Raw genomic sequence first — 19403 nt, 5'->3', positions numbered from 1 at the left:
TAGGGTCACATGTATACCGGCCCTTCAGCCAAAGTCTGGCTGGTTCACCCCTAAATCTGGTTCTCTGGTAGCTGTTATGAAATTCTCACTCTTGCTGCCCTCTGGGGGAGGTAGTCACTCTTTGTATCCGAGGAGGAGGGAACAGGGGAGTGTAAACGGAGGAGGAACTGGAGAGCCGATATATGTTGGGTACCAGTAATCTGATTACAACTGAGGTTGGAAACCTGGTAATGTGAGGCTGAATTATTTGGACCGACTATCCCAGTGAAATCAACTAAAAGGGCTAGATAAGATATCAAAAATATCTTAAAAGCTCCAATGGGTTGATAAAATACCAAGGAATTAAGAGGCCAACATGGAAGCGAAAACCAAAGCACTTTCCCCTGAAAGAGCATCTGTCAATCCTAGTAAATCTGAACTTTCATTTTGATCACCTGGGAGAGTGAGTGGGTTAGAAACCCATGCTCAGTGTCTCCACGTGGTGGGGAATCTCATAGAGCATCTTCCCCTCAATCCACTGAGACCCCAAAGGACTCCTGCATGATCCAGAGGACCTCAGACCAGGCACTCCATTTAGATAGCTTGGGACTGGTGGTGCCCCTTGTATCTGATGGAAGTAAGCACAATCTTCTCCAGAGGAAAGCCCCTTTGTATTCTGAGTATTCCTATCTATTTGGAAGAACATGTAATAAATTAATGTATAATAAGCAATAATTTGTTCAAATGCAGTTACCAGAACATGGTTAAAGATAGACAAGCTTAGAAGAAAATAAGGTTTCATGTTTCTCGTAGAGACAAGAGATAAATGAAAAATACCTGAGAAGACTTCACACGTTAGACCGATCGGACATGGACTATAGAACAACCATGCTTATTGTGGTCAGAGAAATAAAGCACAAGCTTGAAAATATTTACATGGAATAAAAAATTACACAAGGGAACAAAATAGACTTTAAAAACCCCAAATATCAATTCTAAGCGAAAATGAAAAAAAATAGTAACTGCAGTTAAAATCCAACGCATTAATTTAAAAGCGGCCACGATGCAGTAGAACAGAGAATTAGCAAAGTAGAGGATAATAGTGAGGAGTTACCCAGCATGCAGTGTGGAGAGACAAAAAGGGGAGTGGGATGGAGAAGACAGTAGATACAGTGGCCAGAGGCCTAGTATATGTTTAATTAGCATCCCAGAAGAACAGAAAAGAACAAATAGGGGAGAGGCAAATATTTAAGAGATAATGGCTGAGTGCTTTCCAGAACTGATGGAAGCCACTTGTCCACAGATTCAAGAGGCCAGTGAATCCCAAGCATGAATAGCCTGTCTAAATCAGCAGCCATAGGAGAGAGGAGGGAGGTATACAGCTCTGTGACGTCTTTCCGGCCCCAGTGGGCTTACACGTTCCATAAAATACTCGATTAGGAAAAAGAGGACTAAGGGTCCCACTAAGAGGCAGAGCTTTGTGGCTTTGGTGCCTGAGATTCCCTGCTCCCTTAGGCTCCCCTCCCCCTTCTACTGCCTCGAGGCCTCTCCCCCAGCCAGGTCCTGGCAGCCTACTATTTCTCTGCAAAGGCCCTCCCTCATACCCCTCTGTCTTGATTTCAAGGACAGGAAGGAGGCCCAAGGCAGAAACAGAAAAAAAGAGTAGAATAAGAACCCGAGAGAAAAGCCGAGAAAGGGAGATGAGTCTTACAGACATGAAGACTCAGGATTTGGGCCAGACTGGCTTTGGAGGCCAGCCTGGAGGCAACTAGTGGGAGATGGGGAGCGAAGATGATATAGGAGTTGCTATCTAGAATTTCCCTCCCCTTCCCTTTCCTCCTTTCCCTCAGGCTTCCCTCTGATTCTCTGCCTCCATTGACCTTACGTTTGGCAGGATAGTGTTGGGGGGACCCGAGCTCCACATTCCCTAATGCACAGCAACATCAGGCTGCCCAGGTAGGAGAGGGAAAGACCGTAGCTCCTTGAAAACGGGGGAATATTAGAGCACTGAATCCCTGGAGCTGGTCCTTCTGCGTGCTAGTGAATTTGGGTTGCTATTTGTCACGTTAAACCAGCCCAATCCCTGTGAAGGCCACCTGACTCTTCCTGCCCCCATTTCTCACTGCAAATTCCAATCCCAGGGTGTCCCGAGAGCCAGGCTATGAAGCATGGTAAAGCCATGGAAGAGTCCCTCCAGAAAAGGGAGGAGAGGCTCCTGACAGATGTCTCACGTGTTGTTTCCGTGCTAAACACACCCTCACCACCAAGGGGCAGAACGGGGTCGCCAATTCTCAGCACTCTTTGATTTGCTATTGTCCCCTAACGTCTACTAAGTTTTAGTGGGAGCTCTCCAAAAGCACAGTGGTGGATGTACACCCACGCAGACATGCACAGGTATCAAGATGCCTCCTTAAGGAGCACCTCGGTATGTCTCAGAGCACCAGCGTCAGATGGGTGTGCAGATGTGCACACATATTTGTGTATAGCTGGGATAGCAAGACTTCGAAACAAGATTGAGAAGATTCCAGTATTTGGGGCGCCTGGGTGGCTCAGTTGGCTAAGCGTCCCACTCTTCATCTCGGCTCAGGTCAGGATCTCACAGTTCGTGAGTCTGAGCCCCACATCGGGCTCTGCACTGAGGGTGCAGAGCTTGCTTGGGATTTCCTCTCTCCTTCCCTGTCTCTCTGCCCCTCCCCAGCTCTCTCCCTCTCAAAATACATAAAATTAAAAAAAAAAAAAAGAGAGAAGATCCGAGGATTTGCTTTTTGTCTGACATCTTAGCGAGGCTGCAGGGGTGACGGGTACTCTCTAAGCTTCTCAGTGCTGCCCAAGGACGACAAGAAAAAGATGCTGGAAAGTTGTCCAAAAAAGACAAAGACCCAGTGAGCGAATCTGGGGGCAAGGCCAGAAAGGAGAAGCAGCAGGTCCAAAGGCATAGTTCAGGACAAGCTCAATAACCTGATCTCAATTGACAAATGACATATACAAACTCTAAGGAAGTTCCCACCTATAAGCTTGTAGCTCCAGCTGTTGTCTCTGAGAGACTGAAGACTCAGGGGGGCGGGGGTGCTGGTCCCTGGCCAGGGTTGCCCTTCAGGAGCTCCTTGGTAAAGGACTCGTTTTTTTTTGTTTAATTTTTTTTTTCAACGTTTATTTATTTTGGGGACAGAGAGAGACAGAGCATGAACGGGGGAGGGGCAGAGAGAGAGGGAGACACAGAATCGGAAACAGGCTCCAGGCTCTGAGCCATCAGCCCAGAGCCTGACGCGGGGCTCGAACTCCCGGACCGCGAGATCGTGACCTGGCTGAAGTCGGACGCTTAACCGACTGCGCCACCCAGGCGCCCCTGGACTCGTTTTTTTATTAAGGTTTATTTTTGAGAGAGAGAGTGTGCATGTATGTGCAAGAGTGGGGTGAGGGGCAGAGAGAGAGGGAGACAGAGGATCCGAAGCAGGCTCTGAGCTGTCAGCACAGAACCCAACACGGGGCTCGAGTTCACGAACCATAAGATCATGACCTGAGCGGAAGTTGGATGCTTAACCGACTGAGCCACCCAGGCGTCCCTGGTTTCAAAGCCCAGAGCTCAAGTCACTTACACCAGAAACAGCAAGGGTGGAGATGTGCCAGCTGCTGGTGAAGATTCATGAACAGATCCTGCCAACTGTCCACTTTGGAAAATAAAACTTTATTAAGTAAAAGAAAAAAGAAGATTGCAGTGTTCATCTTCAGAGAAGTTTTCCCTTAGGACAATGACAATGCTTCTTTCCCCTCATTTAAAAAAAAAAAATTTTTTTTAACGTTTATTTATTTTTGAGACAGAGCATGAACAGGGGAGGGGCAGAGAGAGAGGGAGACACAGAATCTGAAACAGGCTCCAGGCTCTGAGCGGTCAGCGCAGAGCCCAACGCGGGGCTCGAACTCACGGACCGTGAGATCATGACCTGAGCCGAAGTCGGACGCCCAACCGACCGAGCCACCCAGGCGCCCCTCTTTCCCCTCATTTTTACTGCATTTCCCTTTGTCCTAGTGGGGTCCGAGGTGGATGCTTCCTTCCCAAGCTAAGTAGTGATTTCGTTTTTTACTCACAGGACTTTCCTCCTTACCCGGAGACTGTGTAGCAATGGGATGCTTGTATCTTGGGGATGCAGAGTTGACTGTAATATCTGCCACTTGACAAACGCAAACACAAAAGGATGGCAGGAAGGAGAAGCCAGGGTCTCTGGTGTTGTATCCCCTCTACCTACAGGCCTGAAGATGGGCTCTGTCAGCCTTTGATAAACCTCTCCAGGCCAGCCTTGATGAGACCTCCCCACCCCGAACACCCAATACCAGATGGCTGGAGAGCCGCGCAAGTCCGGGTGCCTATGGCAGCCAGAAAAACCTACCATACTTTCAGCAAACGTGTATGGGCGCCGGGGCGCCGGGGTGGCTCAGTCGGTTAAGCCTCCGACTTCGGCTCAGGTCATGATCTTGTGGTTCATGAATTCGAGCCCCGCGTCGGGCTCTGTGCTGACAGCTCGGAGCCTGGAGCCCGCTTCAGATTCTGTCTCCGTCTCTCTCTGTCCCTCCCCCACTTGCTCATGCTCTCTCTCTCTCTCTCTCAAAAATAAACATTAAAAAAAATATGTATGGGTGTCTTCTCTGTCCTAAATGCTTTCTCCGTGCACGGAATACTCTGCGGCCATCAGGAAGAATGTTCCGGCTCCATCTGACTCATGTGGGAGCCACGATACAGGAAATGGAAACAGCAAGGTGCTGTGTAGTGTGCTACTTCTGAAGTTAAAAAAAAAAAAAAAAAGAACATGCAGTTTCTTTTTTTTTTAATTTTTTTTTAACGTTTATTTATTTTTGAGACAGAGAGAGACAGAGCATGAACAGGGGAGGGGCAGAGAGAGAGGGAGACACAGAATCTGAAACAGGCTCCAGGCTCTGAGCTGTCAGCACAGAGCCCGACGCAGGGCTCGAACTCACGGACCGCGAGATCATGACCTGAGCCGAAGTGGGACGCTTAACTGACCAAGCCACCCAGGCGCCCCAAGAACGTGCAGTTTAAATGTGTTTGCACACCCATCGAACGTCTCAGTACTGCATGGGATGAGGAGAACAGAGTGGCTGAGGGTAGGGTGGTGAGGAGACGCCCTCTGCGCAGTGTTCTCTGCTGAACAATGTAACCGTTGCTCCGTATGTGTGTATTACCTGTCGAAAATGACAATTAAAAGCAGACCCCTTCCCCTTCGGGAGCTTCGGGGGGAAAGGCAGACACGCAAACAATTACAACATACTTGGCTCATTGTTATCACGGAGACTAGACAGAGAAGGGAATATAGGAGAGAGGACGTCCAAGTTGGCTTGGGGGTGTCGGAGAATTTGGAACGATCACGGCGAATGCTGGAAGCTCTGTCAGCTCAGCCTTGCCAGGCCCCGAAGAGCACAGTGAGAAGGGACCCGTGCTAGAGCTGCGGGAGCCAGCAGAGGCCAGAACGCAAAGTGCCTTGTGTGCCAAGAGATTTTATCGTAATAGGAAATGGGTGGCTGTTACAGAATTTTCAGTAGGGGACTGGCCTGTTCAACTTGCTGTTTAGAGAGAGGACTCTGGCGGGCGCGTGGAGGGCTAGATTAAGAGGGGCAAGGTGGGGTGCCAGGAGCCTGGGGATGAGGTTAATGCAAGAATCTAGGTGAGTGAAGGCAGATGGTTGACCTGGGGCAAAGGGAGCGAGCGGGGAAGGGGGGTAGCGATGGGGAGTCAAACCGGAGACATGCAACGGGGCCACAGTGTGTATGGAGACCACGTACAGATCCAGTTCTGCGGTTCCTGGTTTTCTCACTCTGGCATCTTCTGCACATTCAGGGCCCCGGACACCCCTGGCAGCTGGCAGGATGGGTCTGGAGGGGCCACTTCCCAGTCTGCCTGCCTGCCTCCTTGCCCCAGGCTCCGGCTCCTTGGCAAAGAGGGGCAGAGGAAAGAGAACAGAAGATTCTCCCTCGCCATCCAACTCCTAGGTCTCTCTTATTTATTCCACGCTCTCTCCCGATTCGGGTCCTCTCATTATTTTGAGCTGTGCAGCCTGCTGCTTCCCTGGCTGGGCTCTCCCTCCCCCATCTGCGAAGTGTCAATCAAGCCATCAGATGAGCAGTTCAGCCTCACATCCTCGGTGGCTCTGCCCCAGGACACGAGCCGCAATTGCTGACACACAGCCGGGCGTGGGGTAGGGCTGCCGGCTCTTTCTTTAATAGTCTTCCGATCCAAAATGGGTGTTAAAATGGAATTTGAGGGGATCTCTTCTCTCCGCCTGCCCCTGTCAGGACAGCCGCAAGGACGGGGCAACCCTGAGAGAGAAGGGGAAGACTTCAGAAGCCGATTTCCTTTTCATTTCAAGGTTGGGCCACGGCCAGTGTCTGCTTTCGGAGGAGCTGTTTGAAATTCTTAACAAGAAGCGGATGCTTGCGTCCAGGAATCCAGGGCAGCCTTGTGAAGTGACGGTGGGGGAATGGAATTGTCATTTTATTTCTGAAGGGATAGTACGTTAAACAAAGGAGAGGTGGGACACAGAGCCGCTTTGTAGCTTCCCTGGAGAACGAACAATAAGAGACAGTTGGGGAAGGGGGGAGGGGGTGGGCAGCAGGAAGAACCGAGATGAGATTCGAACAAAGAAAGAACTTCCCCCAGCCCTGGAACCAGTGACCGAGGAGATCTGAGGAATCTGCTTCCCCAGGGGATTCCTCCCTCTCCTTTTACAAATTGTGAATGGAAGCTCAATTCTGATGGGACGCGGAAACTGATGAGCATTAATCTCAATTACTGTGCCGAATTCTCTTTAGATCTTTGATAACACGCACACACATAACTCCTGGTTGCGATCCGAGTGTGTGTGTTTGTGCTCTGTTCTTTTCCTTAGGATGATTTCATACATACGCACGTTTCGATGTAGCCCACAGTCCTCAGCTTGTCATTTTGAATCGCTCCATAGTATTCCGTTGTGTCAACCCGCCAGATTTGCTCGGATATTCCCTGTGGCTGGGTTGTCTCCAGTTTTCTATATTGTAAGAGCATGGCTATGAATGTCTTCATACAGATGTCTTTTTCTTCCTTTGGATATTTCCTTGGGGTATAGTTCCCCAAGTCAGATTTCTAGGTCGGAGGGTTTGAACCATTCTACTGTCCCTGCACGCTGCCCCGCACTCTCCCGAAGCCCCAGACAATCCGAGTCGCCACCCTATTCTCTCCCCTTCCCCACGGCACCGACAACATCAGATTTTGTCATTGTTACTTATTGTTGCTCATTTAATAGGCACATAATCGTACCTTGAAGTTAATAAATTCCTATCTCTTTCGTTGCTAGTGAGGCTGGGCACACTTCCACGGGAGGATTTATTGTCTGCTTCTCCTTGTGTGTAGACGGTTCATCTCCTCCGACACCTTATCAAGAGAAATCTGGGGACTGACCTTATATATTTGTATCAAGTCTTTTCATACTTAAATAGTACACTTTTTCCCGTTGTGTCTACCATTCTTTAAGGGAGCCGTCCAACTGTGAGGAGGGTTGGGGTTGGGGGTGAGGGTGGAATTGAGATGACTTTTGGATTCTAGAGTGGTTTTTTTTTTTTCCAGAAGAAAAAAAAGAGCCAGTCATATGGTACCCCTCTTCCGGACCCCCATTTTCCTAGTAAAGGAGGGGCTGGGCTGAGAGGACAGCCGGTTGCCAAGGCCACTCTGGGGCATCCTTTGCTGGGGGCGGGAGCAACCTGGGATCACATGATCTCCTGGTCCAGTGTTTTTTCCCACTCACAGTACGGACGTGAAAGAAACAGCAAACTGTTATTTATGTATGTATGTATGTTTATTTATTTTGAGAGAGAGAGAGAGAGAGAGAGAGAGAGCTCTTGTGCACAGGGGAGGGGCAGAGGGAGAGGGAGAGAGAGAATCCCAAGCAGGCTCTGTGCTGCCAGCATGGAGCTCAATGCGGGGCTCCGTTTCAGGAACCGTGAGACCACGACCTGAGCTAAAATCCAGAGTCTGACACTTAACCGACTGAGCCTCCCAGGTGCGCTGAAACAGCAAACTATTTAAATCAGAATCATCATTATGAGTTCTGACCAATCCCCAGTACAGCACAGTGGTTAAAGGAACAGGATCCGGAGCAGATGACCCTAGGTTCACATCTCGGTGCTTATGTTTACCAGGCGTGTGGCTTCGGGTGAGTCGTAACCTCCATAAGCCGTAATGTCTTTGGCCGTAAAAGGGGTGTTTCAATCATGGCTGCATAAAAAGCTACCCCAAAACTTAGTGGCTAAAACAACAACTGTTTTATTCTATCTCACGATTTTGTAGGTCAGGAATTCAGATGGGGCTTGGCCGGGTGATTCTCTTTCATGTGTCATTAGTTGGGTCACTCAGCGGTATTGAGCTGGCGGCTGGGCTGGGCTGGGGGAGGGGGACATTCAAGATGGCTTCGCTCTTTTTTTTTTTTTTTTCTTAACATTTATTTATTTTTGAGAGAGAGAGCGTGAGTCGGGGGTGGGGGCAGAGAGGGAGGGAGACACAGAATCTGAAGCAGGCTCCAGGCTCTAAGCTGTCAGCACACAGCCTGATGCGGGGCTCAAACCCACGAACTGTGAGATCCTGAGCTGAAGTCGGACGCTTAACCGGCTGAGCCACCCAGGTGCCCCAAGATGGCTTCACTCTTATGTCTGGCTCCCCTGCAGTCTCAGGGCCTTCCCCCAAGGTCTTTCCCACAGGGCGGTTGGACCTCTAACATGGTGGCTCAGAGCTCCAAGAGGGAGTCTCCAGGACAAGAAGCAGAAGCGCTCGGTGTCTTATTAAGGCCCGGGCTAGAAAGTGTCCCGGTGTCATTTCTGCCTTACTCTATTGGTCACACAGTCACAGAGCCTCTGATGGGAGGAGTGACCATGAATTTGGGACCGTCTTTAATGTGCCCAAAGTGGGGATAAACACGTGTCCACGTGTCCTCCTAAGGCTGCAAGGGTTAAACAAGGAGACGCGTGCAGAGGCCGATTTACTGTGAAGCTAATGACCCTTCAACCACGGGGCTCCTTAACTGGATGGTCTCTTCCTAGTCCTGGCATCTAATTTTGTATTCATGATTTTTCCTTTCTCTTCCTCTTCTTTCTTCCTCCCTTCCCTTGCCTTCCTTCCTTCTATTATTTTTGAGAGAGAGACAGAGAGACAGAGAGATAGAGCAGGGGAGGGGCAGAAAGAGAGGGGGACAGAGGGTCAGAAGTGGGCTCTGTGCTGACAGCAGAGAGCCTGATGCGGGGACGGAACTCACAGACTTCGAGATCATGACCTGAGTCAAAGTCAGACACTTAATCAACTGAGCCACCCAGGCGCCCCTCTTTTCTTTTTCTTAAAGAAGACCCCCAAATTGTATAAGAACCAGGCCCTACAAATCCTAGCTCTGTCCTGAATACACGTAAAAGTACTTACTTAGCACACTGCCTGGCACAGAGGGCGCGTTCCCTACAGGGCCCCTCCATGCCCCGGGCTGGCGCCTGGTCCCCTCTCTGTGCCTCAGGACAAAGCTCCACCTCTCTGTCCTTTCCATTTGTTCCGGATAATTTCTTCTCCTTTGTAAAAAGTGAAAGTAAGACATGCTGAGAATAATTTCATAATCACAAAACTGCCCTCCCGTTTTGTTTCCTGCGTCTACCCCCGACCTTGCACCCCACCGGGGAGGTGGGTCTTACCCTGGGCAGAGTGCCAAGTTCTTAGCTTGGCCCTCTAGAATCTCCAAAGGAAATCAGGCGGGAGGGAGGGAAGCCAGCAGGGGGAGGCAGCATTCCTGGTGCCCAGCTCGGTCTAGGAGGCATTGAAATTCCAGGGCCGAAGTCCCGAGACAAAGATCATAATGAGACAGGAAGGTGGCATGGGAAGGAGCCATTTGCATGACAATAATTGAGCCAAGAATAGAAAGCTAGAGGGATACAAGGGTGAGGCTGGCAGCTGAGCTGGGCTAAACCTCAGATCAGACTACCCAGCTCCACTCTGCAGGAGAGGTGGGGACTGAGCCCTATGCCAGGTTTTGCGGGGAGGGAGGGGTGGGGAGAAGGATGCAGCCCAGGGGATTGTGGGAATGCTGGCCAGGCTGGACTTTGCCCTACTCCTCCTCCTTCAGCCCAGAGGCTTCTTTGTGTGCGGGCTTTGTGGCTGTAGGACTAAGTGGGCATTATGGCTGCTCAGAAAGATCTCTGTGATGCCATTGTGATCGGGGCAGGCATCCAGGGCTGCTTCACGGCATACCATCTGGCCAAACACAGGAAGAGGGTCATCCTGCTGGAGCAGGTACTATGTTCCCCCTGCACTCCTGACCTTAGGGACGGTCTCTCTCTCCTCCCCTAGAGAGAAGTTTCCAGAGCCAGCAGACTTTGGAGTGAGGTCTGATTGTCAAATTCTGTGCAGTTTGCGGCTTTGCTGCCTAGTGTATTTCGTGACAACGCAAAGAAACTTCCACCGTCCCTAAGACCCACACTGGGCTTCCAGGCTCATTGCCTCTCTTACTGCCTCCCGGTTCCTGCCCTTGACGGAGAAGTGTCCGAGGCCCTGTTCTCTTCCTTCTTGCCAGTCAGTTTCTTCTGTGCCTTTTAAAATGGTTGATCCGGCCCGGAAAAATAATCAGTTCTGCTTTGGGTAACCTTAAGTAAAAATAATTTTGCCCAGAGGCAAAAGCTGATTTGTCAGCCTAAGAGGTAGGATTCTTCCCTGGGTATTCCTGGCCTCTCACGCTGGAACCCAGCAGAAGCTTCTGTTGCTTTCTGTCACCTCTGGTTGATGGCAGCCTTATTGTTTGATACACAGGCAGGACGACTTAGGTCTTATTTTTCCCTGTGGAAAAGGTGACCCCACGCGGGGCAATGTACCCTGACCACGGCACATGTGGGTGGGCCCTGTGAGTCTCCAGGGTCCTTCCCCGGGCAGGTCCACCCAGCCCACCTTCCAGAGTCCTCTATCCTCCCATCCTCTCTACAGCTATCCAGATGAGTTTTGATTTACCCTTCTTGGTAAATGAGCTAGATTGGTTAGAAACCTTTTTCAGCTTCTCTATCAGTTTTCTCAAAGCCTGAGGGATTCCTGGTTTAACCTTGCAGGAAACTCTCCATCCTCTGCTAAATCCCAAGGTGGCTCCCTTGTCCCGAGTGATCTGAAGCCACAGAGAAATAGCATCTGCCTCCTTGTCCATAAGACGAAGGGGGCTAGACTGGAATGATCTCAAAGGTTCTTTGTGATTCTGTTTCTCTAGGAGACTAGGTGGGATGGGGTTGCAGCAAGATGACCAAAGGCTAACTAACGAAGGGACTTTGGGATGTGAATAATGTTAGCAAAAGGGAAGCTGAGTTGGTGCTACTGAAAACTTCTGTGCCGATGGCTAAATCAGTAACTTGGTCGTGAAGGGAGACTGAATGGAAAGATCTGAACGTGACGAGCTGGCTCCAGGGGGTGGGGATGAGGGGCGGGCAGCGTAAGGGGTAACAGCTTCGGCTGTCTCTCTTGTTTTCCGTCTCCAGTTCTTTCTACCGCACTCCCGAGGAAGCTCCCATGGGCAGAGCCGGATAATCAGAAGGGCATATCCTGAAGACTTCTACACCCAGATGATGGATGAGTGCTACCAGATATGGGCTCAGCTGGAGCATGAGGCTGGGACCCAATTACACAGGTTTGGGTGTGGGTGGGGGAACTCCTTGAATTGTGGGGCCCAGTGCCTGGGGGTGCTTGGAGTCTGTGAGGCGGCACCGCCACCAACACTTGAAATGTGGTGCAGGGACACAGGGCCCAGGGGAGTGCCAGACACGTGGAAGTATTGTGCCCACTGTCATGACGATTGCCCCACAGGGCCAGCTGGCTCCTGCCTCACTCTGAGCTCCAGGACTGGGGTCAGACACGTGTTCGAGGCTGGCAGAGGTTGTACTGGGAAGACTGCTGAAAAGGCACTGGGAGCAGATCTCCAGAGCTGGCTCCATGGAGCCATCTGAGACTCTTTTAGGGCAGAGATTGAAATCAAGGAGGAGGCTGCTGTCTTGATTTTTTTTTTTTTTTAATGTTTATTTTTTTCTGAGAGAGAGAGAGAGAGAGAGAAAGCACTAGTGGGGGAAGGGCAAAAAAAGGGGGAACAGAGGATCTGAAGCGGGCTCAGTGCTAACAGCAGCGAGCCCTACGTGGGGCTGGAACTCACGAACCGTGAACTGCGAGATCATGACCTGAACCGAAGTTGAATGCTCAACCGACTGAACCACCCAGGGACCCCTGTCTGGATTCTTTATATTCCTGCTAATATCATAGCCCTTCATGCTGGGTCCTCATCCCCAGAGTGACCCCTGTAATCCATGCATTCTCTCTGAATGCCTCTTCCTATAGGCCTCCTCTTCAGGCCCCGTTGCTTGCTGGAGATCTCGATTGTTCCCGTGGCTCTCTAACCCTTAAGACACTGTTGCCCCCCCCACCCAACCTCCACTGACCTTTCAAACACCCACGGGGAGGAAGGCAGACAACCCGTCATGCGCAGAGAACTTGAACCACCCACCCCACGTCCCCTCCCACCTTCTCTGTGGCTCTTAACTGAACTTTCTACAAAATCACGGCTCTATCCTACAGGGTGGCAGTTATTTTAATGGCCAGGAACCAAGAGGTTACTGTTCTGTTGCAAAAACACCATTAACTTAAGAACAAAGTGAAATCCATTATGCAAATACGGCTAGGACAGCTAATTACAGATTTATTCCAGAGGCAGCTAATGCACCCAGCACCCAAATAAAGGAGCATGTCTTGCTGAGGGGTGGCCTGGCAAAGGGACCCCTCTCTGTCAGCCATCTGTGAATACTGCTGAATGTCTGGTAGTAAAAGAAGTGCCAAGGCCGTGGAGGGATCACTTCTTGCCAGTAGACACGGAGGCAACTAAGATGTTGGGAGAGTGATGTTACGAGAGTGTCTGGAACCTTTCAGAGGGAACATGGTTCGGGAGATAGGCTTGGACTTGACTTTGTGCTCTACCTCTTACGGACTGCGTGACATTGGAAAAATTCCTATACCTCTCTGTGCCTCATTTTTTCCTCCCAGGGCTTCGTGGGGATGAAACGAGACTCTTAGGAAGTACTTGGCATAGCGCCTAGCACCTTCTGAGAAGTGGCAGCTCCTACGACCTCTTCCGGGTCAGCGGTATCCTATCTGCATTGCACAAGGCAGGAAGAAGGGCAGGAGGAGACACGTGGGGCGTGGCAACCACGGACAAACCGCTGCTGGAGAGAGGGAAAGGAACCGCTGGGTAGGAGAGTCTCAAAATCTCACAATCCTTTCCTTGGCAGGAAGCTGGAAGGGCTTTGGGACCAGGCCGACCTGCTCTACGCGTCAGCTCCGACACATTTAGCTATATGGTTTGCAGCAAGCCGTTTAACTCTACGAGACTCAGTTTTCTCATCTGTAAAGTAGGGGTATCTATTTCATGGGGCTGCTGTGAGGATACGTACGTGAAGGGCTTAGAGTAGTACCTGACAAGTCCCTCGTCATCACTGACACCATCATCACCTATTTAATGCTTGTGATAAGAAACTAAGGCTGTTTTAAAAGGACTCAACACGGGTTAACTCATTTGTTTCTCCCCGCAGCCCTTTGAGAGATTTGTTACTGAGTAGTCAGGGTCCTATTAGTGCAAATCGCAGGATTACTATACTCCTAGTTAGTCTAGAATAGGGCTTGGCGAACTTTTCCCGGAAATGGCCACATAGTATTTTAGGCTCTGCAGACCATATGGTCTCTGTTGTAACTATTCAGCTCTGCCAATTACCCAACTCCTGCCATTGTAGTGTGAAAGCAGCCACAGATGATATGTAAATAACTGAGTGTGGCTGGGTGCCAATAAAACTTTATTCACGGACGCTGACATTTCATATTCTTCTCATGTCATGAAATGTTCTTTTTTTTTTTTTTTTTAATCAACCACCAAAAAAAAAAAAAAAAAAAAAAAAAAAACCAACCACAAAAATCATCTTGGCTTGTGTGACAAACAAAAACAGGTGGTAGACCTGATCTGGTTCCCGGGTCATGGTCTGCTGGCCCCTGGCTTAGCAGATACCACAGACTGGTTACTTTGTCCATCCCCTCTGTCCCAATAAATTCATGTCTAAATCATCCCGGGTGGAAAGACTACTAATGTTTATTTAAAGATAGGGACAGGGGCGCCTGGGCAGCTCAGTCGGTTGAGTGTCCCACTTCGGCTCAGGTCACGATCTCGCCGTCCGTGAGTTCGAGCCCCGCGTTGGGCTCTGTGCTGACAGCTCAGTACCTGGAGCCTACTTTGGATTCTGTGTCTCCCTCTCTCTCTGTCCCTACCCGCCCCCTTTTTCTCTCTCTCTCAAAAATAAATAAACATTAAAAAAATTAAAGACAGGTACCTTTTGGGGCACCTGGGTGGCTCAGTTGGTTGAGCTTCCGACTTCGGCTCAGGTCATGATCTCATGGTTCACGAGTTCGAGCCCCACATCGGGCTCACTGCTGTCAGGGCAGAGCCTGCTTCAGATCCTCTATCTCCCTTGCTGTCTGCCCCTCCCCCACTTGCACGCATGTGCGTGTGCACGCGCTCTCTCTCAAAAATAAATAAAAACGTTAAAAAAAAAAAAGACAGGGACGTATGATAGCCCCTCTTAAAAGACCACTCGGATGCCTAGAATCCCCAGTTATGAAAAAGAAAGAGTACAATGAATGTGCTTTGGAAAACCTTCCGAGTTCTACAGAGTGCTAGGTGTGTTGCTATTATTATTTGAATCATTATCACGTCCTTTCTTGTGGCTAATCTGATTGACTCGGGCAGGCTAATTTCTTTGGTTCTTTTCTTTAGGAACACAGCACAGATACTTCCCGTTCCAATTCTTTTCGCTTTTATTCTTAATTCTGGTTTTCTGCAATGACGCATCATCTCTGGGGTTCTTATTCTCCGAGGTTCTTCCCGGAGAACCAGCACAACATCATGATCTAACCGACAGATACAGATGTATTTACTTAAGGCCACCGCACAATGATTAAAAAAGCAAACAAACAAACCACCAAACATCTTCAGGAGTTGCCGGTGAAGGTGGTTGTCCGATTCTTTTCATTCTGTTCTGCCTCTTCCTGTGACAGTGGCATACTAAACATGGGTGGGCTCAGGATATTTGCATATATTCTGGGTACAGACAATGACACAGGTGCCGGATCACAAGGTCCGAGTCTTTTGTGACGGGTACAGCCAGGACGCTGATACCACCAGCAAATCCCAGCTCTGGGGCCCAGCTCTTGCTTGCCCCGCCTTCTCCCTTTGAGTCCTAATATCTAGCTCCTGACCCAGGCTGCCCCTGCTTAGCTGACAATATCAGACAAGATCACAGCCGTAGGCAGTACAGCTGCTGGCAGAACCTGGTGGCCCCCTCCGCAGCTGCTGCTTCCTGTGTCTGTGAAGTGCCTGGCTTGTCAGCCACATCCCCTCCCTGGAGCAGAGTCTTTGTTAACCAATTCCACCTCGGCCCACTGAGCGGAAGATGAAACGCCAAGAGCTCCTCCAAAACCAACAAAGACAGCAGCCATTACCGAGTCCCCTCCCCAAGGTGACTCTGGGAGCTGGCTTGCCGTGCACTTTAAACCCCCCCCCCCCCCCCCCAGAGGAGAAAACGGGAGCCTGGGATGGGAGGTGGCTGACGCGGGGTGAGCTGCCTGCCCCTCCCGATTCCTGCTGGCTCCATCCGGCGCCCTGGCCTCCTATAGGAATGGATGGAAATCCCCTATCACCAGCTCCTTACATCGTGTCCGAGGCTTTAGTCGGCCAGAGGTGTCAACAAGGCCCTTGGGAGGATTCTTCGATTACCTCTTCCTAGTGCTGGATCCGGCTGGGGTTGGAGGAAGACGCCCGTTCACACCACACGCTCTGCGCTCAGCTGACCGCGTACTGGGAGCTGGGAGCTGCAGTCCTTCCAGGGTTCCCTGACAACCCAGCCTCGCTTCAAGGTGCTCTCTTTCTAGGCCAGCCCTGACCAGGCATTTCCTGGACAATTTTTTTTTTTTTTTTTCCTTGCGACGGCCTTGTCTCCTCTCATGCCTCCCCTCCCCTAACTTTGTAGCCTAGGTCTGAGCAGAAAGAGAGCACAGGGAGACCCAGAGCACAGGGGTGAGAAATTGATGCAGAACTAGCCGGTCTGTTTATTGGGATCTAGGAAAAGCCATTAAGAAAATAAGCATTTAAATGATTTTCAATCCGCCCATGGAAGTCATCTATCTTCATACTGGGGGGAAAAGGCCCATTCTCTGATCCCGGTTTTGACTGACTGATTTCCAATTCTCTAAGCATTTCCCACAGGAGCCTCTCACCTATCTCCCATAATGACAGGCCTTTGCATTTCCAGGCAGTGTTTTACATTTATTTCCGATTTGCTCATAATGGTCAAAAATCTCTCTCCAATCGGAGGCATTTCTCCAGCCGTGCGCGGTTTCCCTCAGGCCAAATAGCTCAGCTGTGATCCACGGAAAATGAGAATTTCCCAAACGCATCTTCGGACCAGGGGAGGGTCCAGCATCACAAATTCAGATGGAAAATTTCCCACTGTTAGATCAATATCTGGGCTAAGAAATAAATGCCACAGGGGCAGAGAGCTGGAGCAAAATGATTACAATTGGCACAATTACACTCACCGGCGGAATCAGCTCACTGATTACTCCTAGGGACGGGAGCGCCCGCTTCATCCACCGCAGGATGGCTTGGGAATTAGAACATCACTCAGCGTTTCATAATTCGACTGATTTGCCCGCTGTCTTGGCATGAGTTTGTTTTCCCCATACAGTACATTCCTGTAAGAGGGGTTCTTCAAGGGAAGAAAGAGGGAAGAAAGGGAGGGAGGGTGGGAGAGAGGAAGGGAGGAAAGAAAGTGACTGAGTCTCCGAGTCTACGGGGGAGAGACCGAGAGACGGAGGTTGCTCTGTTGCAGGCAGGGGTTGGAATACGTTGCTCTGAAATTTCTGAGCCAGGGATCTGACATTGTAACCGCGGAGGTGAGGGTTCAGCCAGGTCTTTCCCAGAATTCTCCCCAGCCACAGCCCCAGAGGGTAGAAAGGGCTCAAGAACCTATCCTTGCATGACTTCTGAATTATCCTCTCCACTGAGAAGTCTACCAGGCAAGTTTTCATTCCCTGAGAACCCATCTGAAGTCCTTTTGGGGGGCCACGGGGAAAGGACCCGGCTGACGAGTGGGGATTCGACAGCATCTTTCCTCTGCTAAGCTTTGAAGAGGCAGAGGCTCTCACTGCTTTCTCACCAGTGGTGGATGCCGGGTAGGCGGGGGCCGTGGCCAATGGATTGGCCACGCTGCGCGGCTCTGTGTACTGACACCGGCCCTGGGGCCTGCTGTGTCCCTACCCCCTCCCAATCTTCTCTTTAATCCCCCCAACCAGATAATGTGGGATTTGGAAGCATGTAATATCCATGAGACTCCATTATAGGCTATTACGAGCTTTATACACAGTACCTGGGGGATGTACCAGGCTGATGCTGGTCACTGCGGCTGCTGAAAGCGAGAAGGGACTACAGCAACAGTCCCGAGGTCCAAAGTGACCCTTCTGTGGTTTAGATCAGTTTCCACCAAAAGGGAGCTCTGGTCTCTTGTGACAGAGAGACAGGAAAGTATTCAGGAGAAACAGATTTCACTCACCCAGAGAGTAAGAAGCATAAAAGGACGTATAGGGAGAGACAAAACCATAAAGTCACTGAATTAATTGCTGGAACCCTAAGAGACCATCTACTGGTGTTTCTGCAGGAGGGTGCTATTGGCACTGGGGTAGGATCTTCCTGAGCATTGCAGGTTTAGCGTCCCCGGCCCCTGCCCACTAAATGTGAGTGGCAACGCCTAGGCACTGTGATGACTAAATAAATGGCCCACGCCATTCACATGCCCTAGGGTCGGGCGGTACCACCGTGGGGTGGCACCACCGATGGTCCAACAGGCACGTGTTCCAGGGGAACGTGGGGCCTGGAAGAGTGTGCAACAAGAGCAAGGTCCCGGGGATGTCCCAGGACGGGACCCAGAGCCAGGTGTCCCGATTTAGGATCCTTTCCACAAGACAGGCAGCCCCCAAGGAGGAACCAAGCACAGGCCAGCACAGCAGGGGACAATACGTCATATTCTTTCTCTCTCTCTCTCTCTCTCTCTTTCTTTCTTTCTTTCTTTCTTTTTTTTTACAGGCAGACGGGGCTACTGCTGCTGGGAATGAAGGAGAATTCAGAATTAAAAACGATCCAGGCTACTTTGTCTAGACGGGGCGTGGAGCACCAGTGCCTTTCAGCTGAGGAGCTGAAACAACGTTTCCCCAATGTTCTGTTGGCTAGGGGAGAAGTGGGGGTCTTGGACAAGTCCGGAGGAGTTCTCTATGCAGACAAGGCCCTCAGAGCCTTGCAGGTAGTGTGTGCGGCTTTTGGGGCAACACAGCCCCTGCGGTGGTTCCAATCTGCCGTCTCCCAATCACCTTGGCCGGATGAGGGCTTTTGCCCTGCTGGCTTCATTCTCGACCTTTTGGGCAGGGCGGTCTTATATGCCCTGCTAGGCCCGGTCTTTATGGGACAGGGGGTCTGGAGTCGGAGCCCTCTCTTCCGCCCTAAGTGAAGGACTTTTTAAAAAAAATTTTTTTTTTCAACGTTTATTTATTTTTGGGACAGAGAGAGACAGAGCATGAACGGGGGAGGGGCAGAGAGAGAGGGAGACACAGAATCGGAAACTGGCTCCAGGCTCCGAGCCATCAGCCCAGAGCCTGACTCGGGGCTCGAACTCACGGACCGCGAGATCGTGACCTGGCTGAAGTCGGCCGCTTAACCGACTGCGCCACCCAGGCGCCCCTGAAGGACTTTGTTCACCAGGGTGAACCACGTAACTATGTAACTACCTTGCTCTTCCCCGCTGCCGCCCTTTTTAGGATGCAATTCGACATCTGGGAGGCCTAGTGTGTGATGGAGAGAAGGTGATGGAGATAAAACCGGGGTTCCCAGTCACGGTGAAAAGTACGGCCAGGAGCTACCAAGCCAAGAGCTTGGTCATCACAGCGGGCCCTTGGACCAACCAGCTCCTCCGTCCCCTGGGAATAGAGCTGCCTCTGCAGGTAAGGGGAGCTGGAAGCCTGAGCGTTGGTGCTTAAGAGAAGAAACCTTGGAGTCAGACGGACTCAGGTCTGAGTCCTGGATCCGCCACTTGCTACCAGATGACCTTGGGCAAATTAGGATACCTCATGAGCCTCAGTTTTATAACCTGTCAAATGGGGATATGACTGTTGGAGAATTAAATTATGTAATAAATATGAAGCCCTTAGGAAATGGCTTGACCTGTAGTAAGCGTTCAATAAATCTGAGGTGTTATTAACTCCGGGAGAGAGAGAGGGAGAGAGAGAGAGAGAGAGAGAGAGAGAGAGAGAGAAG

At 50.5% G+C, this 19403-nt stretch overlaps 1 protein-coding gene and 1 pseudogene across 2 annotated transcripts in view; both read left to right on the top strand.

Annotated features, from left to right (window-relative positions):
• The window catches only part of PIPOX (pipecolic acid and sarcosine oxidase), a 41145-nt gene that overhangs the window by 18779 nt on the left and 2963 nt on the right, over positions 1-19403 (top strand). Inside the window, exons 1-4 of one of the 2 annotated variants that reach the window (XM_047833167.1) lie at positions 10166-10279; positions 11500-11648; positions 18183-18396; positions 18908-19090. In XM_047833167.1, coding sequence (XP_047689123.1) covers positions 10166-10279; positions 11500-11648; positions 18183-18396; positions 18908-19090 — 660 coding nt within the window. Of the gene's footprint in view, positions 1-10165; positions 10280-11499; positions 11649-18182; positions 18397-18907; positions 19091-19403 lie in introns of those variants that run through there. The other variant, XM_047833168.1, reaches the window with a different exon arrangement.
• LOC125151863 (40S ribosomal protein S25-like) lies at positions 2787-3626 on the top strand (annotated as a pseudogene).

Source organism: Prionailurus viverrinus, chromosome E1, assembly GCF_022837055.1.
Source record: "Prionailurus viverrinus isolate Anna chromosome E1, UM_Priviv_1.0, whole genome shotgun sequence".
Lineage (NCBI taxonomy): Eukaryota > Metazoa > Chordata > Mammalia > Carnivora > Felidae > Prionailurus > Prionailurus viverrinus.
Note: the sequence above shows the minus strand (reverse complement) of the source record. Positions and strands in the feature narration are given on the sequence as shown.